Source organism: Mya arenaria, chromosome 12 (assembly GCF_026914265.1).
Source record: "Mya arenaria isolate MELC-2E11 chromosome 12, ASM2691426v1".
Lineage (NCBI taxonomy): Eukaryota > Metazoa > Mollusca > Bivalvia > Myida > Myidae > Mya > Mya arenaria.
In genome coordinates, this window is record NC_069133.1 from 8,193,167 (window position 1) to 8,218,379 (window position 25,213).

The 25,213-nt window shown below is 38.8% G+C and overlaps 2 protein-coding genes across 2 annotated transcripts in view; one reads left to right on the forward strand and one right to left on the reverse strand.

Annotated features, from left to right (window-relative positions):
• Positions 1 to 5,914: 5,914 nt before the first annotated feature.
• On the reverse strand, positions 5,915 to 19,589 carry LOC128211746 (uncharacterized). The gene is made up of 21 exons (XM_052916779.1): positions 19,425 to 19,589; positions 18,755 to 18,913; positions 17,731 to 18,433; positions 17,271 to 17,512; positions 16,820 to 16,986; positions 16,447 to 16,628; positions 16,176 to 16,274; positions 15,815 to 15,938; positions 15,366 to 15,590; positions 14,337 to 15,202; positions 13,926 to 14,044; positions 11,857 to 13,675; positions 10,005 to 10,210; positions 9,746 to 9,800; positions 9,536 to 9,596; positions 8,451 to 8,549; positions 7,995 to 8,144; positions 7,392 to 7,510; positions 6,984 to 7,142; positions 6,753 to 6,868; positions 5,915 to 6,494 (listed from the first exon to the last, which is right to left on the reverse strand). The coding sequence occupies exons 2-21, from the start codon at positions 18,908 to 18,910 to the stop codon at positions 6,366 to 6,368; spliced, it is 5,796 nt and encodes a 1,931-aa protein (XP_052772739.1). The 5' UTR covers positions 18,911 to 18,913; positions 19,425 to 19,589; the 3' UTR covers positions 5,915 to 6,365.
• A 1,786-nt stretch (positions 19,590 to 21,375) lies between these two features.
• Positions 21,376 to 25,213, forward strand: part of LOC128211456 (rhotekin-like) — a 41,736-nt gene continuing 37,898 nt past the window's right edge. The window contains exon 1 of the mRNA XM_052916264.1: positions 21,376 to 21,540. Within this exon, the coding sequence (XP_052772224.1) occupies positions 21,376 to 21,540 (165 nt within the window). The remainder of the gene's footprint in view (positions 21,541 to 25,213) is intronic.

Consider the following 25,213-nt stretch of genomic DNA (forward strand, 5'->3'; position numbering starts at 1 on the left):
TCTCTACGGTTGTCTTCATTCAAAGTATTCTATCTTATGGTTGTCTTCATTCAAAATATTCTCTCTTAGAGTTGTCTTCATTCAAAGTATTCTCTCTCTACGGTTGTCTTCATTCAAAGTATTCTCTCTTATGGTTGTCTTCATTCAAAGTATTCTCTCTTAGGGTTGTCTTCATTCAAAGTATTCTATCTTAGAGTTGTATTCATTCAAAATATTCTCTCCTGCGGTTGTCTTCATTCAAAGTATTCTATCTTATGGTTGTCTTCATTCAAAGTATTCTCTCTTATGGTTGTCTTCATTCAAAGTATTCTCTCCTACGGCTGTCTTCATTCAAAGTATTCTCTCTCTACGGTTGTCTTCATTCAAAGTAGTCTATCTTATGGTTGTCTTCATTCAAAGTATTCTCTCTTAGAGTTGTCTTCATTCAAAGTATTCTCTCTCTACGGTTGTCTCCATTCAAAGTATTCTCTCTTAGAGTTGTCTTCATTCAAAGTATTCTCTCTCTACGGTTGTCTTCATTCAAAGTATTCTCTCTACGGTTGTCTTCATTCAAAGTATTCTCTCTTAGAGTTGTCTTCATTCAAAGTATTCTCTCTCTACGGTTGTCTTCATTCAAAGTATTCTCTCTTATGGTTGTCTTCATTCAAAGTATTCTATCTTAGGGTTGTCTTCATTCAAAGTATTCTCTCTTAGAGTTGTCTTCATTCAAAGTATTCTCTCTCTTCGGTTGTCTTCATTCAAAGTATTCTCTCTTATGGTTGTCTTCATTCAAAGTATTCTATCTTAGGGTTGTCTTCATTCAAAGTATTCTCTCTTAGGGTTGTCTTCATTCAAAGTATTCTCTCTCTACGGTTGTCTTCATTCAAAGTATTCTATCTTAGGGTTGTCTTCATTCAAAGTATTCTCTCTCTACGGTTGTCTTCATTCAAAGTATTCTATCTTATGGTTGTCTTCATTCAAAATATTCTCTCTTAGAGTTGTCTTCATTCAAAGTATTCTCTCTCTACGGTTGTCTTCATTCAAAGTATTCTCTCTTATGGTTGTCTTCATTCAAAGTATTCTCTCTTAGGGTTGTCTTCATTCAAAGTATTCTATCTTAGAGTTGTATTCATTCAAAATATTCTCTCCTGCGGTTGTCTTCATTCAAAGTATTCTATCTTATGGTTGTCTTCATTCAAAGTATTCTCTCTTATGGTTGTCTTCATTCAAAGTATTCTCTCCTACGGCTGTCTTCATTCAAAGTATTCTCTCCTACGGCTGTCTTCATTCAAAGTATTCTCTCTTACGGTTGTCTTCATTCAAAGTATTCTCTCTTAGGGTTGTCTTCATTCAAAGTATTCTCTCTTAGGGTTGTCCTCATTCAAAGTATTCTCTCTTAGGGTTGTCTTCATTCAAAGTATTCTCTCTTAGGGTTGTCTTCATTCAAAGTATTCTCTCTTATGGTTGTCTTCATTCAAAGTATTCTCTCCTACGGTTGTCTTCATTCAAAGTATTCTCTCTTAGGGTTGTCTTCATTCAAAGTATTCTCTCTTATGGTTGTCTTCATTCAAAGTATTCTCTGTTATGGCTTCAGCAAAGGTTTTCTCTAATGTGATTAATGATTATATGTAAGTTATATTCGTGGTTTCATATATCATACAAAACAGATATGATGCTACGATACCCAGGGATGATAACAGAGCCAAAGTGCCAATCCTGAAAATATCTGCGTGGGGTTCAGGGGGCCGCTAAAGGCCCCTGATGGGTCCAGGGCAAAGCCCTGGTGGGGGGACATGGGGGGCGAAGCCCCCGAAGCTTTCAGTATTTCAGGGTTTCTAATACCCTTTTTTGCCTTAGAATAGTGTTCAAGGAGTACACCTTTCGGTTTGGTAGATATAATTATGTTCAACAGGAGACATCCGCAATCAGAACAATTATCAGGAATCTTAGCAGTGAAGTTTAACACCTTTGTTTTTAAACAAAGTTAAATTTACTTTTTTACCTGAAGTCACAGGCATAAGACATGTACCTGACATTTTGGTTCAGTTGTCCACTTCCCATAAAACTCAACTGGCTATGATCAAATGCCTGTGTATGAATAGTCTACACTGTGGGATGTTTGATAAATAATAATGAACAGCATATCAATTATCAAGCTTGCAAATGTTTATTGTAAAAGTGTTATTTATTCAATTTTTATATATCATAAGAGTATTTATTCCATTATCTGCACATTTTATGAGAATATAACATTATTAATTTTTATATATATTATTCCAAGTAATATCCAAATGGGACTGTAAATGCTTTGGCAGGGTAACAGGGTAACCGTTGTGGACATGGTGGACTGTGTCACCATCAATGTCTATGAGGCACAAGTTGACGTATTCTGGTTTCCAAGCCAGATTTTTTCCCCTCATGGTGTTACAGGTGTCCAGTAGACAAACTAGATTGTCCCACAGCAGTTTAAGTCTCTCAAAACAGGCTTTCAAATTCCTTGAAAATTGATTCAGAATCAGCCCTTGTGATTGTTAAGGAGGACAAATGTCTTAACACTTTTTCTTTCTCTATAGCAGAAAAATAGCTGCAACAGTTTTCTCATTGTGTGTGTTTGTTGACTTGTCTAAATTCAAATAAAACCGAGTTTCACGTAACTCCTCCACGAGTTCATCATTGAAATGGCTTGCCACTCCGTAAGTCATCTTATATGATTCTGAACACCTTTGAAGTTTTAATTTCGCTGAGAGCTTTTGTATCTTTGGCAAGTGTCTTAGGTAAGACTCACTACATGTGGTGCCCGGGAGTATGGAAGGTCATGTTCAGCCATAAATCCAAGTATCATGGCGGTCATTGACAGGAACAACTGGTGTCTGTTCATCCCTGACTTTTGGAACCATCAACATACCTGGAAATACAACAATAGAAATTAAATCTCACTCAAACTGGGTCCTCAAGAAGTTTTGTTGAACTGTCTCAAATAGAAAATAAACTGACTGCTCCTACTTAATATATATTACTACTACAAAATATTAATTCATTTTTTTTTTAATTTAACCAACCCAATTTTCATTTGAACCTTCCATTATGGTCAACAGCCACTTCTTATTGAGAACAATGCTTCAAACATTATGAGAACAATAAAGAAACGGTTTGCAGCGTAAATTTCAATCGGCCAAATAAAATTTGTAAAATAAAAATCGTTTATCATAACACAATCCGAATCGGGATGTCCGAAATATTGCTACACGCGCAAAAGCCATTCTCAGTTTTAACACATTTTATTAACTTAAAAAGAAACGTTTCGGGAATTTCTCTTAAAAATAAATAGCAAATATACCTTTAAATCGACGAATCGATGTTTTTAGAAGTTGGTGGTAGTCGTGTTTTTTCCAATACTCGTTTATTCGTCTTCGTCGTCTGTCATATCCGGATACTGTCTTATAGTCCGATCGGTTATTTCCGTAATCACCCGATGCTTTCTTAACCAATCATATGGCTCGATTGCCAAGACGTAAATAGGTTCGTTAATTTCCGGCTTTAAACTTCCGGAAAACTCACCTTTCGTACCCATATTGTTCGAACTGGGCTCGAATCGCCCCCTGTTCCCCTCCCTCCCTAGAAAAAACTCAACGGATTTACATATATCTCAAAATCGATTCGTGAGGCCTTAAATCCGGAATTCCGGATTAATCCGGAATTTTATCATCCCAGGATACCAAATCTCTATGTAGTGCAAACGACAAACTTAAAAGTTAAAGTACAATACCGATTTGTAACACGCACGCACGCACGCACGCACGCACACACACACACACACACACACACATTGGTTGTGTAAGACGAATATTAAACTGACATATTTTTTCGTATCGTGTGTTTCATAGACAGTAGAATCAAGTATTTGGTGAAAACATTCAATTTCATTAAGCATTATCAAAATTGGTTGAAATAGGTTAAACTAAGTAGGTCCGATGTGTTTATTGCAGAAAGGGTCGATGGCGACGGTAGATAACTACTGTCAATCGCAACCCCCCCCGCCCCGGTAAAAAAAACGCACATGGCAAAACATTCGAGTTGAACGTTCCATGTTTTTCTCACCTGCTTTTAAAGCATCGTCACCATTCAAGGAGTGCTTCTAATGCGTTCAAACAGTCTGTGGTTATTATCGTATTCTGTTATACCTCCTACAACGTTGGCTCAATTATCTCACCTATCTTTTCCCGAAATAATATGAAGGCCTAGAATACATGTTGTTGTGTAATGCCACAAGATGCCAAGCTGGCTTAAAATAGAGACGTTTCAGTAAAACTGTGGAACTGTACTAGTATATAATACAAGCGCCTCTCACTGTAAGATGTGTTGGGAATGTCCATTAACAAGAAGAGATCAGCTTGAACAAAGATAGACCTACTCGGAAAATCCAGTGGGGAAGGTTCGAAGGAAACGTTTTGTGAGAAGAAGCAATCAGACGGTGTTACAATGGATAGGACGGACCAGTCCTCGAAGTTACATCAAGCATTGGTCAAACCAATGGCTGATTTTGTGCGCAAAAACGAAAAACCACAGATGCCTGTTCAAAGACTCAACAATTCTCTCGATGAAAAGTGCTCTTCCGAACAACTTGCGAGAAGACAGCAATTGAAAAAACAAAGGACAAGCTTTTTTTCGACCTCGATGTGGATACCGCACATAAAAGATGAGGGCGAGGAAAACTCTGACGTCAAGAACGTTGGTATTCGAAATCTGCTGAATGAAAAGGTAATTCCAGAGAGTTTAAAAGCTGAGCGCAAAAATATGATACGCGAATATTTAAACAGTATTTCAGCTTCAAAGGTGAAGGCGGTCCAAAACGTTGCTCCCGGAGAGACTGCAACGAACAGCGATCAGACTGAGGTTCATAGTAGGGACTGGATGAAGATGTCGATGAAAAAGCATTCAAATGACACTTCGACAGAGTTGAATCCTCTTCATGTTGCTTCAGACAAAAAGGCAGATCGCCCATCATACTGGCTTATGAAAGGTTTGTCGTGCAAACTAGATTCATAAAGTCTTCAACCGACCATACGCATGTTTGTCTTTCGTTTTACACTTCAATGTAACATCTCTGAACTTTGTAAAGTACCATGGACTAATAATTGAGCACTAACTGCAAGGAAAATGAGACACTAGAAATATTATTTCGCTTTCCGTATTGACTCGACCGACTACTCCGACTTGCCGCAAAACACACAGCTGATGCGGCAAGAGACATCCAGTGCAATGAATTGGACATAGAAAGCTAAATGGGCACAGTTTTATAAAGCTACGTGATGAATTTGATCAATAAGTTAGTCATTATAATAATACTTACATGCATTATGATTATCGTAAATATACTTTTGAAAGATTCACTTTAATGTTCACACGTCATGTTTATGTAAAATAACTTCATCGTTGTGTGTCTGTGTACATCACAGTGTGTTGTACACTTTCATCTTCGCCTACATGTATTAAACATAAAAAGAGCGCACGAGTTTATGAATATGTTCAAGGTCGCTGTCATCGTACTCATACATGTTGTTATATTGTCTGCACGTCATGTTATATAAATAAATGTTAACATCGACCACGTTTTTTCACATGTGTTTCCCATTTCTGTTATTTTGAGGGATATGCCTTGAATTTCACGGACGTGTAGATGATCGTGACAGACGCTTAGGAACGTCATGTGACGCAAACTCAGTCTTAACAAAGTTAAGTGTTCAGTCTCATACCTCCGCACATGGAAATGGAGAACATGTTTACATTTAATATATTAGAGGAGCTCTCACAACCAAAATCCCATTAAGCAGATTTCAACCGGCAAATTTCCATGTAGTACCGAAAACAACCGGCACATGTCCATTAAAGATCGAAAACAACCAGAACAGTTCCATTTAGTCATTAGTTGGTTTTATTAAGCGAGTCATTCAGAGGCTCGCGCATGCGCACTGGCTCACACAAAGGCATCCATAAGTGCATTTACCGCTTAAAACGTAGGACACGCAGTAAGAAATTTTGCATGAAAAAAGTCTTCTAAATGATTACCCTGCGTCTGTCGGCTTCCGGCTTGCAATTTTTTAGACTAACAATAATAAGGATTATATCAATATGGAAAACTAGTATGTGTATGTATGGAGGATTCCCCATCAAAGATCAATTATCAGGGCAAACAAGCTTGATAGGTGGATGTTTTAGCTCTGTATCTCTGATAGTGTCTTATTTGCCAAGAGAGTTTGTGTCCCCACAAAATGGGCGATCGGCCGTTCGTTCTAAATAACTGGTTTCTATTTAACCTTTGTAATCAGGAATTATACTAAGACATGTATATCATCAACATTTATAAACCATCAGTTAAATTAAACAGTTTAACTAAAGAGACTTTGGAAGAACGATTTTTCTTCAGGTTCGGTAATTTTGGGTGCTTCCTTTTTCACTTTCGGTCTGGCAACATCCAACTGAAGTTTGGACCTCAGCGCGGCGCTCTTTTGCAACTCCTGCAAATGACAATCATGCACTTGTAAGGAAAATAATATCTCATTATGAATAACCTTTGTCAATTTCACTTATTTCATATATATACCGGCACAGCTAACTTATTAACGATTACGATTGCACTTGGTCCCGAGGGGGCGAGTAAATGTGTCAAGTTGTTAAGAAATCAAATCAAAATTGTGAGTTACGGGTCGCACTGAGATCCTAATTTAGTTTTCAAATTGTGAAGTCTATTAATATTTTCCCTAAATGCCCAGTACCTTGTATCCATCTACAAGATCTTCGTAATCCGGAAGTGACGTCACTTCCTCCCCATCAGTCACGTGGTCATCTTCCTTCAGAGTGAGCATGATCCTCCGCAGGTGCGCACAGCGGCCTGCATTATGCGCACAGATAACTGATTAAAAACAATTGCCACCGACTTCTGACTAAAGTCTACGACGAAATTTTCTTGAAATACTATAATATTTTCAATTATGAACTGAACGCACTGTTAAAGAGCGGGATTGCCCCGATGGCTACTGGTGTTCCGTAGAAAGCCAGTTCCTGTAGGTCCGCCAGCCCACTCTGGCACATCCGGTCGACAAGTTCACATGAAAGGAAACGAATCCGGTGAAGCTCAAGGCGTTCCAGCTTCTGACAACGGCTCACTGATGGGGAGAATACGTTACAGAAAGCTGGTGTACAATGGTGTACAGTAAACAAAACGTGTTTGAATTATCAACTAATACATTTTGATTGGTCCATTCGAATGATTAATATTTGGACTTGTTCTGCAAAGTTATTTACCAGAAAGCAAACCGATGTACCTGGCTATCTAATCAATATATGTGACCATATAATGTAATGAATACCAATATGAATCAACCTATGTTTAAAAGGATTACAAAACTGCCTACCTATGAACTCAAGCGCGGATACGTCGACGTGTTGACCGCCTAGGGAGAGGGTCCGCAGATCCTGGAAGCACTGTCCAATCATCTGGGCGCACCGGGTCGTGAATCGCTCAGCGACCGTGCTGTAGATGTATACACGAAACAAGGCTATTAGGGACTAGGACGAGGTTTAAGGGAATGCATATCCGGTATGCAGAAGGGGAGCCGAGTCTTGAACCGCTTAGCGGCCTTGCTGTATGGTTATACATGAGATGAAGAAACTCGGGACTGGTAAGACGTTTGAGGTCCGCTTGTCCGGGTAAACACTGTCTGATCATTTGGACGCACGGATCATGAATCTTGATTTACATGATTTATAACTATTTGATCCGGGTGTGTACCCATTGGTTTACGGTTTGCAGATCTGATAAGCCCTAACCAATAACAAACGGCTTATGAAACGGTGTCCATTGAGCGGCTGGCATTGAAGTAGAACTAGTTTTATTCATAGTTTTAGATAAGAGTTTGATGCGCCCTTTGCCTGACAGGGAACCATGGCGTATCGGAAGCGCCGGAAGTAACACAACCGTTATTCGCTATTTTAATAAAAAAAAATAGTCAACTTACCAGGGGAAGATAGGGTGTATCCTGAGAGTGTGTAAGTCTCGGCATCCCGACCCCAGCGCCCACATCACCTCCTGGTTTACGGCGTCCTGGTCGCTAAGGTACGTCACGTGACGCAAACGCCGGCAGCTTACGCTTGCCGCCCATATACTCCTGGGGGAATACAAAAGTTGTGGTTTTATTATGATCCTTAATGTAACAAACTTTATATTTTTCAATACATCTTTTTTATTCGCACAATTTCCTTACTATTTTAGATGAAAGAAAGGATTTGCGACCATTCAATACGAACACGATTTACCATTATAACAAATGAACTTGTATATTATAAAAATGCCACTGTCTTACTTGGGACTATTTATCTTCGATTTATAATCCCAAGTAAGACAGTGGCATTCTTATAATATACAATTTCATTTGTTATGGTAAATATGCCAACTTATAATAAAACTAATGCACTTTGCCGAGAGAAGCATTCCACAGTTGATTATGGTGACGGTATGGAGGGTGGCCTCTGCCTTCTTCAGGAGACAATCCAGCCCGGGCTCCAGGGACCATCTGGAACAATGTATTGTATGTATACACTAAACGAAAAAAAGTAAAGCAATGGTTGACAATTTAGTTTAATGTTTCTTACCATACGCGTTGAGCATTGACCGGATAATTACAAAATCACTGTTGTCGACGGAAATTACACTATGTCCTCAAGCAGTCGTGTACCTTTCTATTCGCAAAGAACGCAGTTGCGAACACAAACATAAAGTCGAATGGCGCTGGGGTGACTGAATCCTCAAATTGAAGAATAAAAACCGAAGCATGTTTGTTTGTGAAAGATCGCAAACATTTAATCGAAAGTAAATATTTCATATGAAAATAATGTTTAAATAATTTATTTATTTTTTTATTTTATTTTTAAATTTTTTATCTCTTTTTTTAACGAATTGTTAATTTTAGTATACTGTTTGGATTATTTTCTTTAAACTGTAGTTTTAGCAAAGATTTGCAATTCGCGCTCCCTCCATTTTTAAGTAAAATGTGCTTGAGAAAAATTGTTTTGAAGTTGTGTCTGTAAACAAAAAGGAATACTAACATATAGTAGCAATTCTTGCATGCTAAATGCACATCGTAGTAACTATTAAACCTGTCATATAATTTTCTCATTGAGAAAACAAATGGTCAAAGGGACAGAGTTGGATCTAGGTTGGAAGGAGTGGGATATAACATTTAAAGAGAACTTGAGACAAAATGGAAGACAAGAGAAATGCAGAGAGCGAGAGAGAGAGAGAGAGAGAGAGAGAGAGAGAGAGAGAGAGAGGGGGGGGGGCGGGATAGAATGGTGCTGACGAGAGAAGAGGGCGGGAGCTAGAAGAGAGAAAATGTTGAAAACTGAGTTGAAAAGTATTTAAATTGATTGCTTATAACATATTATGAAGATGTTGGTTTATTGTTAATCGACTATTTTGGGCGACAACATATGACAAAACAACTCAGTGAAATAAAAACATAACATTATTACTGTTTGCCTGAGGGATGTCAACGCGTACCTAATATTCTCGTGGTAGTCTTCAATGCCCTCGTCCCGCCGCCGGTGCCGCGGTAACAAGTCTGAAACCAGGCGTAAATAAACATGTGTTGGATAAAAATAATAGAAAAAAAAAGTTCAATGTCAAAAATAATATATTTATTCGAAATAGTGTATACCATTGTATTTAATATTGCAAACGTAGAAGAAAGAAAGATGTATAATAAATTACCTTCCAATATAAGAACTTCGGCTTTGGCGCAGCGCCTTGCAAGTCTTTGTAGAAACTGTCATGCATATGGAAAAATGTATACATTTTTTTAATCATGTCATTTTAATGGTCGTGTCGATGGCGACAACTTGGATGATGATGCAGTTATTCTACTTACGTTGGATCACCTTAAACATAACATAATTTGTTTATGATAGACAAAATGAATCACTAAAATCATTAAGAAGCCTTGATATTTGTTTCCGGACACTAGACCCACCTGTGAGGATATCTGTCCGTGACTAAGTTCCACCCGCCTCCACAGCCTGGGGCTGCGGGCCACCAGGCGCCACTCGCGACACACACGCGCCACGGCTCCCAGTGTCCGCGCGTCCAGCCATGAGAACACGTGTATGAGCGCAGCACGCCGTCGCCGGGTTGCCTCCCGTCTAGCCGCCGGAACCCCATCCAACAGATCAATGGAGGCTGGGTGTATATTGGCATTGATATATTATAGTTACAATCTTATTTTCTCGTCCCTTTTCAATATTACCAAGCGTAGCATCGCTTCTTTCGAACATTTTTTTTTCGAATAAATTAATGAAGAATATACAGAAACAAATCGTCTCACTCTGCATTTCAGCAATATATTTTTGAGTCTGTTAAATAAATTCTCAACCTTTCATTATATTATGATAAGTTGCAATAAGCATTTGATGAGGAGGACCTGTATTGATTGCACATACATAACTTGACGCCTTTGATGAGGAGGACCTATATTGATTGCACATACATAACTTGACGCCTTATCACAACATGTCGAACCCATTGAAAGAGCCTTTGCCGCATATATATAATGATGTTCGATGCATTTGCAACATGCATATAACATGGGGTGGAATAATCCACAGGTTATTATAAATGCATGCTAATGATACGGCCCTGACAATGATCAGTCCGGACAGACAGACAGACAAACTGTCGCACATACGTGGAACATGCGACACTCCGCCTCATCATGGTCAACCCCATGATAAGGTTTCTTTGAAAATCCTATAATGCAAGGTCAAGACACAGCCCGACCAAGGATAATTCTAACCTTTGACATATAAACGTGACCTTGAACTTTGAGGTACAGACCTGGTTCTTGTGTTTGCAACAAGCCACCTCACCTTAGTGAACCTCAGGGCAAGGTGTTTGAAAATCCTACAATGCATAATCAAGATACAACCCGTACAAGGATAATTTTAACCTTAGATCTCTCTGCGTGACTTTGACCTTTGAGGAACAGACCTGGGTATTGTGAGCGATAAGCGGCCTTATCGTGTTGAACATTCATGTCAAGTTTCCTGGAAATCCTATAATGATTGGTTAAGTGGTAACACAAACAAGTTACAGTCATATCATCAGTAATAATTCCATCCTTTCACCTCTTAGTTTGACCTTGACCTTTGATGTACATACCTGGGTCTTGTTCACGACACACCACCTAATCACGGTGAACCTAAGTGGCAAGTTAATAATTAATGAACAAGATACAGCCCGGACAAGGTTTATTCCGGACGAATGGATACACGCACGGACGGACGCACACACACACACGGAACCACTATTGTGAGAACTATGTTTCGTTCTCCGTGCAATGGGTTCGACAAAAAGTATGTATATTGTATACATTTGTCTACTTGTTAATTTGTTTATATCGATAATCAATCGTCTTATTGCAAATTAACTTGGCTAGTTTACTCAAAGTGACCCATATCGGATAAATCATTTTAAGCCTTACAATAATAAGAAATGCTGCCAACAAAAACTATCACCAATTCCAAAAAAGAAAACAAGCAATGTACATTAACCTTTATAAGTACAAAGAAAACATAAAAAATCAAAGGTAACTAACCATTTGCAAAATATTTCAGAATATGGATACTAGTACAAAACATAGGAACAGAAACAGTTATGATCGTACATATCCCAAAGAAACGAACAAACCAGTAGTTTCCAACAACCGTACATCACATACATGTATTACAATTACCCGGTGCAAGCCAATACTAGTATATGTATATGGTAAGATTAATATGTATTGTAATTCTATATGTCTACCATGTCCCATATAAGTGACTGTTAACCTTGTGACGAAGCTGACGACATTGTTTTCCTATATCTTGTAGCAGGAAAGTCTGAATAATCGGTGTCATCGGTGTCCTCATCAGGTAATATTTTTTTCACCCTTCTTACACTCTCAAACAGATTCCTCCTCACTGATTCAGTGTCAGTGTCCATGTCGACATCGTTGTCAGTAATGTCACCGGGAAGATCGAGAAGTGATTGCGTGTTGGAGCCGCAGTTACGCAGTGAGACATCATCTATTTCCTCAGCAAAAGCTGATACGACTGCTCTTGACGGTGTTTTAAGGGAAGCATTTACCGCACTTTGGCCTCTGTCAGATGCGTTATATTTATCTTTACTTACAATGCCAGCTCCATCTGTTGCAACCTCGCCATGTCCACTTGAATGTGATTCCTGAGTTGTTGTTACTGGTTCCCTCAGAGTTAAATCTATACTTTCATGCAACTCCCTGCAAAACGATAAATCATCTGCTTTCTGTTTCATGCAATGTTTAGAATCACTTTCTTCGTCTCTAAAAACCGTGTAGCCGACCGCACTGTCCTTGGCCGAACTAACATCGTCATCGTCTTTACCAGCATGTTCGTGTTTTGAATCAGCTCTACGAATGTCTGTATAAACCTCCTTTGTTATCGCCAATGGTTCTCGTCTGGTTCCGCTGTCTGAATGATTCCCATTTATGGCCATGTTCGGTTTCATCCCATACCTAAGTGCATCATTAGAGTCCATCGCTTCCCCTTGTAACGTCACATTACTGGTCTCTTGACTAGGCATTTCTACATTTTCAGGTTTACATTCTGAATAAATGTGAAACGGATCAAATGACTTTGTCTGCTCTGTCTGATTGCTGTCTTGTACCTGTTGTGTATCTTTTCTGTTAAAACTTTCTTCATTTCTAACTTCTTCCATGGAAGTAACATTGGTCAGTTCACTTTTCGTCTTGGAAATATTACCGGTACTAGCAGGAAGAGGCAACCACGGATCATTATTCGGTACTTGATTCTTTGGCTTATTGAAAGTGGATTCAAACTCACGCGGCTGTATATTATCATTTAAAGCTGTTTGTTGAGAATAGCTGTTTTTCATTGTATTGTCAAAATGTTTTGAATTATTGAATGCCATAGCCGACGTTGCTTTCGCCTCAGAAACGGTAATATTCTGTTGGTCTGTTAATTGCCTGCTGGTAAGACTTTGTAACGATTTGTTTTCAATAGGTGTAACACCCTTGCCTTCAAAAATGTCCTTTCGTTTGTGTCGGTATTTTTCTGCAATTTCATCAATTCTCTCAGACAGAGAGGGTGTGGACCTACTATTCCTGGATTTTCTTTGATTGCTAAACCTTTCTGAAATTCTCTGTATTTTGTCCTGAAGTGATTCTACATTTCGATAGCTCTTTCCATCGTCATTTGACCGGACTGACAAAGACATATCAGACCTGGACAATGTTGGTGAGTAACCACTGATGCAATGAGTGTCATAGTTTTCTTCTTCAGGAGGCTTGGTGATGTACTTGTAAACCTCTCTTCCGCCTGATGATATGTCTTTATCTGACAAACTTTTCTGTTCCAACGATGCTTGCTTTATAGGCCTAAACTTGAAGTTCGAATAGCTTTTGCTCTTTTTTACACTACCAGAACTTAATTTATTGCTATTATCATTATACAATCGTCTTGTATTTCGTTTGACCATTTCAGATTGTATATCCGTACATCTTGCTTGTGGTACGTGTATAGCTGTATGACTAGATACCATTCTCTTTGTAACCTGTGATGGAACGTGTGTTGCTTTGGTTGCGATTGCTTCGCTTCCAGAAGGGCTCATCTGAAACAGACGTTACATCTTTAGATTGCGTTCAAAAATAATCATTTTTGTATAAAAAATACAATTGTTGTTGATTGATCTTATTGACTTCAAGTGTGAAACTATTTATGATGCGAATTAGGTTGTTGCTAAACAACAAGTGTATACGTTTATTACAATGCTAATGAGTGTCATGTTGTCAGTAATTTGCAAAATCAAATATGCTATAAATTATATTACATAAGTGAAAAAGAGCCAACTCCTGTAATACCCTTCCTAACTCGGAGTCTGAGACATCCGGCAGTGTGTCCATGTCGTCCCAAAGAATGCCGTTCTCGTCCATTAAACCGCGCAGCCCGCTGTCCTCGGTCACGTGGTCTGACGTCACGGCTGGAAATAGTAGCATTTGGTTGAGAAGTATGGGTATGCAAACATTGTGATGTACTTGAGTGAGGACATTACAGATAGGGTTACTATAGAATAAACGACGATTATTTCTTTTCTTTATCAATGATTTCCATGATCCCAATTGAGTCAAAATGATGAAATTTCAGGTTTATTGTGCTGAAATCTGTGAAGTATGTGAACGTCGTGTAAATATCCTGTTATGGTCATCATATTGTTCAATAGTGTCAATGTCACTGCACTCATTAACGTTATAGTTCAAAGCTATATCAAATACCGTCATTTCGAGAAGTCTTCGTTCCTGTCAATTTCTTTTTCGACCGTTCCTCGCTGCCCGGGTGCTCGTCAAGGAGGGCACCGGGAGACAGTGACCTTGACCTACAACGGTCCTCGTGCCGTTGTGATCTCTTGACTGACAGGTCTACCATACTCTTATGACCAGACGGGTAGGTTGGATCCCAGGATTTGTCTAAGGTGTGCTTGATTTTGGTGGAGTCTATTTTGTTTTTGTCTTTATTTGGTTTAGTTGGTTCTTCTTTGCTATACATGTCTTTGCCGTTATAAGATCGCCCGACTGACGTTGGCCTGCGAGTCTTTGACTCGTTCGAGCCAGACTGGAAAGTTTTTAACACTCTTTTCCTATGTGTTTTTAAAAATTGCTTGTTTAATTGCTTCGCTAAATATTCATTGTCACTATCGGGCATACTTTCCTTATGTTCAATCTCACTACTATCGGTAGTATCCGATTGCCGTTCTCTTATTGGAATGTATTCTGAACCTGACAAAGAACCTTTCCCACTTGACTCTTGCCAGTCCTGAACCTCCTCGTCATCTGAGCCAATATTTCGCTGAGTCTGTGACCTTCGATGTGAGTTATCAATAGTGTGTAATCTTTCCTCTGTTTTCATTGAGATATCATCACGATTATATCTACTGGAAGTCTTTGGAGTGTGTTTACGCCTACGGGAAGCATCAGATGGCACCTTGGGTGGTTTGGGGTTGTGGACGTTGGTGTCAGAGACGTCACTGAAGAGCGGCAAGCCTGAACGCCAGGCTGGAGTATGAGGGTGGGCGACGTTGGACGTCATGGTTCGTCTGCTGTTCCTCAAAGGTATATCATTCCTCGATGGCGCCGCTGGAAGCCTAAACGAATACAAATATGTCTTAATTTGCTTTACACCAGACATAAGACACAAGTACAGTATCGTTTATAATTTGTTATGCGTATAATGGGATGCATGTACGTGTATCATTAATTTATTTAAAGGCAAATTTTGTCTTATTAAGAGAGGAAAGTCGAAATTACCCTGTCCTTTCCGAGCTGTCCACCGCATGTGATAAGGAGGAGGGTTCCACCGTTGTGACGTTGTTCAGAGTAGTGGACGCTGATAGACTCTTCAAAGTGTGTAGCTCCGCCTCCGCACGCTGCGTCCGATCAATCAACTCCTCAATAAAGCTCTGAAGCTCCGCCCTTGCCTTTCGTTCCTTGGCTGCCGTGTCTTGCAGAAACTTCTTCAACTCTTCCAACTGACTGAAATGTGTTTTGACAGTGTATATGGAGCCTCTTTACGTAGCATCCCGTCTTCATTTGGCATGGGGTAACACATTTGCTATAACTTTATAAGAGGCTCGTCAATAATGTTTATGAAGACATTTATGTAACATTTATTATGAAAGCTTTATTTTCACCAAAGCTGTGGTTATATCTTAAGACTTTGATAAACGTTTTAGCATGCCGGGAGATTCTTTACTCACGCCTGTGTAGTCCTAAGCTCCGCCTCCTTCTCCCCGACCAGTGTTCTGAGGCCAGCCACTTCCGACTGGCTCCCTTCCGCTAGCTCCGCCAGGCTCCCACTGTTCTCCTCCAGACGCCGTTTTTCTGAAATTATTAACTGCTCTACCAATACTTCAAGAGATAGTCCGCCCGGCTTGGCTTTCAGGAACAAAGGTTATTACAAATATAATTTACGCGCGTTTTTGTACGGTAATAGGTTACGATTAATCATCATGTTTCGCGTTTGAACAAGCATACCATTTTCGAGGTAAAAATGAGAACATTTTGCAAATAAATACAACGCAAGTGAGTTGAAAACATTTTATAAAACAAATAACCTACCAGCTCTAAGCGTGTCTAGCTGTGTCATGAGATCATTTATCTGTTCGACCTTGACCTTCAACAGTCGCTGGAGGTGGCTCGTGTTCTCATCAGCTTGCTCTGGAACAATTGGAAGTCCTGATTTAGTACCAGAACAACATCCACAAAACGCTTGTCAAGGTTTTAATTTCTTTAGTCAAAAATAATTAAACGGTATTAAGATTTTATGAGGTACAAATAGTAATAATGATTCGATAACTAATCCGCTTTCTGTAGAGGGTGTCGTACAAACCAGTGAGTATCCTGGACTGCTCCACGAGGCGTTGGTGAAGGGCGGCCATGGCGTCCATCTGGTGGCCCGCCTCCTGCAACTGTCCTTCCTTTGTCTCCATGGCGACACGCGCCGCCTGTCGGCTCTCCTCCGCTGCTCGGTACACCCGCAACGTCTTCTCCAGCACCGACTCCTGCTCGAACCTAAAAGAAAAGCATACCACGAGTTCTACACAATAAAATCAGATAAGCTATAAACGCCAATTTATTTTTATACATATCAGTCATTTATCGAGTGTGACTTATACGTATACTAGTTGCTTGTTAGTAAAGAATGGAGATATAAAGCATAGATGTAATAATTCGGCCACCTGTTAAGGATACCATGTCTTTACCTGACTCTGTCCAGCTCGGTTTTAGCATGCGCGAGTCGATCGTCCTTTGCTTGAAGCGTGCGCCTCAGCCGCTCCGTGTCCGCGTCCGCCCGCAGCAGCAGCCGCTGAGTCTCCGCCGACAGCTGATCCCGCTCCCACTCGGCCGTCTGACAGCGTCCCCATGCCGTCTGTGTGGTTAACCGAGGATAATACTTGTCAATAAGTAATTGAAATAAACATATATATTAATGAATGGTATAGATTTGGTACCATAACTGTAAACAAATTCCAGAGGCAATGTACAATTTTGCTTTATTTTCACTGATGTTATCGGAACTTCAATACATGAATTCCATAAATAAAATTTGATCCAATCAGGAATATACCACTTTTGTTTAAAATGATAAAGGACATATTCTTAATAATGTAAATAGTATATAAATAAAAAATAGACAGAAAATACAACTCCTACCTTAGCTTCGTTCTCTCTCGCTCTCAGCTCTTGTTCCGACAGATCTCGAAGTTTACCAAGCTCCTCGCTGACACTGTCTAGAAGAGCTCCCCGGTCGTCATGCGCCTGGCGGACACTGGTGCCATACTCACCCGCCTGGGTCACCAGACGCTCGGTGTTGGCCATGAGCCGGGACCTGTCTTCTTGGAGCCGATCCCGCTCCGTGGCCAAGTGGTTCAGATCCACTTCTTTTGTCCGCATATCTGAAACGTCAAATATAAAGAGGTTTAAATTCACGGAACACCATAAGTATTCCACTCACATGCAAAAAAAATGCATGAATAAATTCATGCGTTAGTTAAATGGGAAATGGAGACTAAATTCTAGCTCAGTTATTGCCAATCGTGTAATAGAATCTTTATTAAAATCATAAATCCAGCGACACGACTATTCTGGTAAACATTATAAAGGTGTTACCGACCTTGAACCAGCTCTTCAATTATCTGCCTCTGCTGCCTGCATCTTCCCTCTGCGAACTCTTCCATCTGCTTCAATAACTCGTCTGACCTGGCCAGGGCGGCCCCAGAGTGTTCGACGGTCGTTGGTTGGTTGAATGTCCCTTCCTGAGGTGCACGGCCGCTGGGGTGTTGCCTCCGATAGTGCTCTGTGGTCAGAGGTGTCCTTAAAAGTAGTGTGTCCTGGTTGTGGATATCCGACGTTGTTGTTGTTGGTCTGGGTCCACTGTATAACCAATTTTGTTTGTCAAGATATTCTTTAACGAGCTTGTTCTGTGCAGAACTCTGAAAGTCACTTGAGGCAGGTTTCTGTTTGGTTTTCACTTCATAATTGAGGTGAAGTCTTTCAAAATTCTCAGCTGCTGGTCTCTTGTTTTCGGGAATCCGAAACCCGGAACCTTTAGCCAGGGTCTGCATGGACATGGTTTTATGTTTGAGCTCCATCTCCTTGGCTCTCAGCAGGTCATTCTCGAGTTGGTTCGCCTCGTTCTTGAATGTCTGGAGCAAAGGGGAGGACTCGCGCAGGGCGGCCCGCCAGTCCACGCTTCCGGTATGATCGTAAGTGTTGTTAGTTATATTCGAAGAAGAATTGGAGCTGTTTGAATTGCCTCTGTTACCTCGTTTTTGGTCAAATAGCTGTGCTCGGGTGTGAGGTTTCACAAACCCCATCTGAAATTAGAAGTAATACCAAAATTATCAATGTAACTTCGTAACGATATGGATTTTGCGAAACATAACGTGCATGTACTAAGAAGCAAATATGCAGAAAAAACACTACCAACGAAATTTAATTTGGTTATCCTTTCTATAAACGAAGTCACTTTGACGATTTTCCAAAGGTGGCCACTTAATACAGGTTGGACTGTACTCATCGTCAGATACCTCCGATACACACTTCGTTGTGTATGAAGTGTAACGGAAAAAAGTACCATGGTTGCCGACGATGGACTGTACTATGCTCAAATATGTATGTGGACGGTGCTCACATACCTTGAACTTGTGCTCGTGCTGAAGGTGTTGACGCAGCTCGCGGAGCGTGGGGAAGTGGCGGCTGTGACCGCACACTGGACACCGAAAGGGAACTAGCTCGTGCAGGAACGCCGGAACCTCCTCACCGCCTCCGGTCGGGGCTGGGAGGGAGGACATGGGCTGTGGAATATGGAGCTATGACTAGATTACATGAGTAGTAAAAGTTTAACCTCCAGAATCTTGCTGGTAATCATTTTATAGTATAAATCTCTTTTATAATATTAAAAAGGTAAGCTGGGGAAGTCGTTTAAAATTAAGCCCGACTGATCCATCACTCAGGGCTCTTTTATTTTCTGTAAATACACTATGTACATACTTGAAGCAACATATATCAGAATGATGATTTAATTACACGTTTGCATATAAAAAATAGTACAGTTATATTCTAGGAAAAAAGAAAGATAACAAATAGAGTAAACTGATCGAACTGTTATTAAGCCGATAAGCTATGATAATGTGAAGTCTGGATATTCCTGTGAAGTATAATCAAATGATAATTTAACAGTTGGTAAATCAGTTAGCATGCACTTGCGATACAACCTTATCTATGCGCACTCTTTTAAGGTGTATTTTATCAATAACTATCTAATGTAGGTTCGATTTATTTTATAATTATCTCTCATGTTCTTACCTTGATCAGATCCCACTGAGAATCACAAAATAGTTAGCTTCCATAACTTTGATGTAACCGTACATGTTTAGTAAGGTATTGTTGTTGTGGTGCTACCTGTGCGTGTGTGTGTGATGTCGGCGGTATCGGCTGTTTCGGATCATCCGGAAGCAGTCTCACGCCAGGTTGTTGGGCCATTAAATATGTATAAGTTACCTGTGCAACATCTGGTCCGTCACGTGACTCACTCAGCTTACCTGCATCAGTGTACATGATTGTGTGAGTAATGAAAATGTATTGTTACCACCAGCGCATGTATGTTTTTATGTCAATATCGGATTTTGTTTAGTATGAAATACAAGACCACCATTTCAGACTATAAATAATCAACATTTATCAGATCCCCATCCTATCTGCATTTAAACTTTATATACATTAGTTTTTGTGTAACCACGGCGGGTACGTGACGAAGGTTGATTCCCGAAGTTGCACCCCGGGCCTCTAACGTCATATCCTGGAGCCACCCCTGGTTACTTCATGTGATGATATGACCCATCCTTGGCACCCAAGCGTACCATAACCTATATGATACGCTGGGGTGCCGAGGATGGATATGACCAGACCGGCCGATCCTATTTTCCTCACGAACCTCGCTTTTTACTGTGGTGTGGATTTATTTTCGTAATTTCCTATAAACAATGCATATTTTTTAGTGAACATGTTAAACTTTGACTATTTAGTACAATAGTGATATACGCTAATACGGGTCGGTTTGGTACAGAATCTCAAAAAAGTGTTTTGCCTACCTGTCTATACCTACCTACCTTATTTTTATTAAGTGTAATCAAAGAACTTTTTTTTGGCTTCATTATAAGTTTTGAACTACGTATCTTATCACCCAGAACACCACTGCCAGCAGCATATATTACACCACCAACACCACCGTCATTATGATTCGCACAATTTCCGAGGTACTCGTTTATTAATAACATATATAACGATCGCTGTTGCTCCCATGGAATCTCGTTTGGACTCTTTTATTAAAGCTGCACTCTCAAGCTTGATCGTTTTGACGACTCCAGATTTATTTTCTTACCTTTAATAAGCTAATTTTAGGGTAGATGTCTGGAAACCAGTGCTACCTACTGACAAAAGATCAGATTGCAGATTTCATAATCATGTCCGAACATTGATACTTTATGGTTAAACGCGTTACTAACTCTTTAAGAAAAAATGAAATTTTCGGCTGTTTTCTAAACAATGGAGATATGTATATTCTTTTGTGGGTTATCTTATTTGACTGAATTGAAGGCATTGCTGCCAAAATCAGCTGATTCTGAGACAAAATGTTTATAAGAATGTCAAAATTGTCAATCGTGTGAGTGAAGTTTTAAATTATTCTACTTTGTTTCTTTGTTTGTGTTTGTAGGAAAGATGGGTCAAATCATTTGTTTGGACCGATAAGGCGCATGTTTATGGAGCTGACTTTTAAATGTTTTCATTCAAAAGGTTGTCTTCTTTCCCTTTTAACACAAGTTCAGTTCGATTTGCAATACAGTACAGGTAACAGTTTCAGTTAAACTGTTTAACAGCACCCAAATGTGTTATAAATTCAGTGTACCTGATAAGACATAAGTTTAACCTAAGGCTAATGCGATTAAATCATAATTTTAGAATGGAAGCAAGCTGAAAGATATCGCGCTTTTCAGGATCAGATTAATATATTGGCTCCTTAGATAAATGGTGATGACACACGATTCTCAGTGCTCATTTAGAAATTATCTACATGTTTGTACTGTAATCTTGTCACATCTTTCACTAATATATCTACGCAGTAATTTATTGCAAGCATTATCAATTAATTAATGGATAAGCGATGCAGCGAACCGTGAAAGCGCGTGTAGAATTATTTCCCTTTCGCCTGAAATTATGGCCGCTAGGTGGCATGTAAATTTGTTTATTTACATTCAAAATGGAGGCAGCAAATAGGAAACGGAAGCGCGATATTCAAGATTCAGGTGAAACTCTGTCTTTGGATGACAGTTTTAATGTTGAGAATTGTGGATTTTCGGCTGTTCTTTCGTCCAGGAAGCGAAGAAAGTCTATTGGTGCGGCAGAACTCCGCGCGATAAGCAAGGTAAACAATCAAACTCAACGCGTGTTATTTTGTCACACAATTTCGCGAATCGAAAATGTCTATCGGCATTCTAATTATTGGTATGTTGCTTTGAAAAATTTTCAGCGATTTTTCTATGGGAATGAGCCGTCTTAATCAACAGGCATTGCTTTAGGGATTCTAACTCTTTATTTTTTATTTGAGACCAAAATTTAGCGAAGAAAAGAATGTACTGTATAATAAATATTTCCATTAAATAAGCGTTAACTCGTCATACTTAAACATTCAATCCTGTAAAACCTTTGAATGTCCATAGTTATGATGGTCAATCATCATGGCATGCCCCAAAAACACCAACATCACCAAAGTGGCATTTAAATTTTAAGTTTAACAGTTGTCTCAAATTATGTGACATGATATCAGTATGTAAGTTAGTCTAAAATAATAGAAGTCTAAAATAATAGACGTGTTATACGGGATTCTTCCAATCCCTAACGTCTAAACGGGAATGTGCAAAAAACGGGGGTGTTTTAAAAATATTGAAATTGTTTTAAGTGAAGTATTTTATGGTTGAAATTGATCATAAAGAGTTATATTCATATTTTACCATGTAAGTGAAATGTTATTTTGCACTAAACAAGCATTTAATGCATTAAAACTAGTTGTTTACCTTTCGAATAAAACGAAAGTTGACTGACACAGAAAACAATTGTGCGAAGGGAAACAACTCGATACAATCGTGATAACTTGGCCTCCTCCGACAAAGCTTCGAGATAGACCTCGTTATACAATCGTAACAACTCGGCCATGGCCGAAATGTTCCGAGCCATTTAAAACTGTGCCCTGAAGCCTTGCAGGTGCCCTTCATGTATATATCGTTATGTTTTGACCGAATGAAATGAAAAAAAGCCGTCAAACTCATATTTATAAGTTGGATATTTATTTTGTGTGTACGGAACTAATATAAAATAACATTATCTGGTAATATTTCTTGTTTTTATGATATTTTATAGACTCTATATGCTTTAACCCGGAATCCTGATCGGAACAACTACCCACTTTTGATACTAAACAATTTGTACGTGAAGGATTTGCCATATCAAAAATCTAAAAAAAATCCGCCAACGTACAATTATTTGGACTATATGTAAGTATGGCACTAATTCTACATTATTGGAAAGGGCTTCAGCCCTTTGTGCCTTTGGCATTGTAAATTTCAATGACATGGGAGAATCAATCCCTTATTCACCAGTACTTTATTCACTGATAATTATACAGACAAACTTATTTACTAACTTATACTTGATTGCATAAGATAGTACTGTTTGTAGTCCAAATAATTGTACTTTGACGGATTTTTTTTAGATTTTTGATATTGCAAATCCTTCACGTACAAATTGTTAAGTATCAAAAGTGGGTAATTGTTCCAATCAGGATTCCGGGTTAAAGCATATAGCGTCTATAAAACATCATAAAAACAAGAAATATTACCAGATAATGTTATTTTATATTAGTTCCATACACAAAAAAATAAATATCCAACTTATAATTATGAGTTTGACGGCTTTTCTTCATTTCATTCTGTCAAAACATAACGATATATACATGAAAGGCACCTGCAATGCTTCAGGGCACAGTTTTAAATGGCTCGGAACATTTCGGCCATGGCCGAGTTGTTACGATTGTATAACGAGGTCTATCTCGAAGCTTTGCCGGAGGAGGCCGAGTTATTACGATTGTATCGAGTTGTTTCCCTTCGCATAATTGTTTTCTGTGTCAGTCAACTTTCGTTTTATTGTAAAGGTAAACAACTTGTTTTAATGCATTAAATGCTTGTTTAGTGCGAAATAACATTTCACTTACATGGTAAAATATGAATATAACTCTTTATGATCAATTTCAACCATAAAATACTTCACTTTAAACAATTTCAATATTTTTAAGACACCCCCGTTTTTTGCACATTCCCGTTTAGACGTTAGGGATTGGAAGAATCCCGTAAATCATGTCTATTATTTTAGACTAGTACTGGTTGATAAGCAGTTTTGAACGGAGAGCATACAGATGGCTTTTTCGTGTACTTTCTGTAGATCGTTATAAAGAAGGATCTGCAATTCAGTATCATGGTAACTAGGGAATCAAAAGTATTTCATGTTTATTTTTCATTTTGTACACAAACTTGCATATGGGCGTTTGTTATGCACAGCGAATTGTGCACGCATTTGAACTTAATTTGCCTTATTCTAGCCTAATATTTTGTTCATTAAATAAACAGATAAAAAACACATGATTAGCACAGGCATCTGGATCATTGTTTGTCACTTAAATGTTGTTTAAAACCATTTTGGGTACATACATTGAGATAGACAACACATCTGAAGATTGATATACAAAAAAGAAACAAGGTATGTAACTCAAACTTACCCGAGTTCACGGTAGAGTCCAGTTTTATGCAAATTTCTCAACCAACATATAAACAATCCATTTTTAAATAAGTAACATGGAAAGAAGAGTCAATTACCTTTAAAATGGTGTGCGATATGTTGGTATAACTATATTGTCTTTAGACAAACAAGCATAAATCAATGTCCAATTCTCGTGTTTTTCTTTAGTCGGAAAGAGTACAGCAAATTCAAAACTTCAATTTTCCCCGGTTAACAGTACTAATCACAGACCTATTGAAGTTATTTTATGCTTCAGTGTACAGATAAATTAATTCCATTCCATAATATCACGAACAGACTAAAATCACAATGTTAGAAACAACTGTATCAGTCTTGTAACTAAATCCTCTTTAAATTTCGTAGGCATCCTGCCATTTTACCGACAAGCGCCCAGATGATGTCATTGACATATACATTTAACATCTTTGTACCGGCTTGAATGTGAGCCACACAGCCTTGGCTGGGTCAAATACTCTTCTTTGGAGGTTGATAAGAAACATCTGAGCGCTGTCAGGAAAATGTCCGCCTCAAACAAAATATAAAAGTGGATTTAATTTGAAGACTGATACGGTTATTTCTTAAACTGTGGTGTTAGTCTTATTGTGATATTAAGGAATGGAATTAATTTATCTGTACACTGGAGCATTAAATAACTTCAATAGGACTGTGATTAGTACTGTTTACACGGGAAAAATTGAAGTTTTGAATTTGCTGTACTCTTTCCGACTAAAGAAAAACACGAGAATTGGACATTGGATTATGCTTGTTTGTCTAAAGACAATATAGTTATACCAACATATCACACACCATTTTAAAGGTAATTGAATCTTCTTTCCATGTCACTTATTTAAAAATGGATTGTTTATATGTTGGTTGAGAAATTTGCATAAAACTGGACTCTACCGTGAACTCGGGTAAGTTTGAGTTACATACCTTGTTTCTTTTTTTGTATATCAAAGAGACTAAATATCTTCAGATGTGTTGTTTATCTCATTGTATGTACCCAAAATGGTTTTAAGCAACATTTAAGTGACAAACAATGATCCAGATGCCTGTGATGATTAGCGCCTAAAAGCAGCGGTTTAAACTGCATCTACAATAGCAGTTGCAGTTTAATATCTAAAATGTGAATGATTTTAGTATGGAATAAAACATGTATAATTAAATGAAAACCTGTGAAAACTGTCGGAAACTGCTTCCCAACCAGTATGGTGATAATTAAAGAAATTAAAGAGTTCAACCAATATGGT

Excerpts from the sequence above, each read along its gene's own strand:
- LOC128211746 (XM_052916779.1), bottom strand. The coding sequence starts at position 18,910 with ATGTCCTCCCTCCCAGCCCCGACCGGAGGCGGTGAGGAGGTTCCGGCG. Across the intron at positions 18,434-18,754 it reads AGCACGAGCACAAGTTCAAG|ATGGGGTTTGTGAAACCTCA; the intron begins GTATGTGAGCAC and ends TTCTAATTTCAG. Across the intron at positions 15,591-15,814 it reads GAGCTTAGGACTACACAGGC|TCAGTTGGAAGAGTTGAAGA; the intron begins GTGAGTAAAGAA and ends AACACATTTCAG.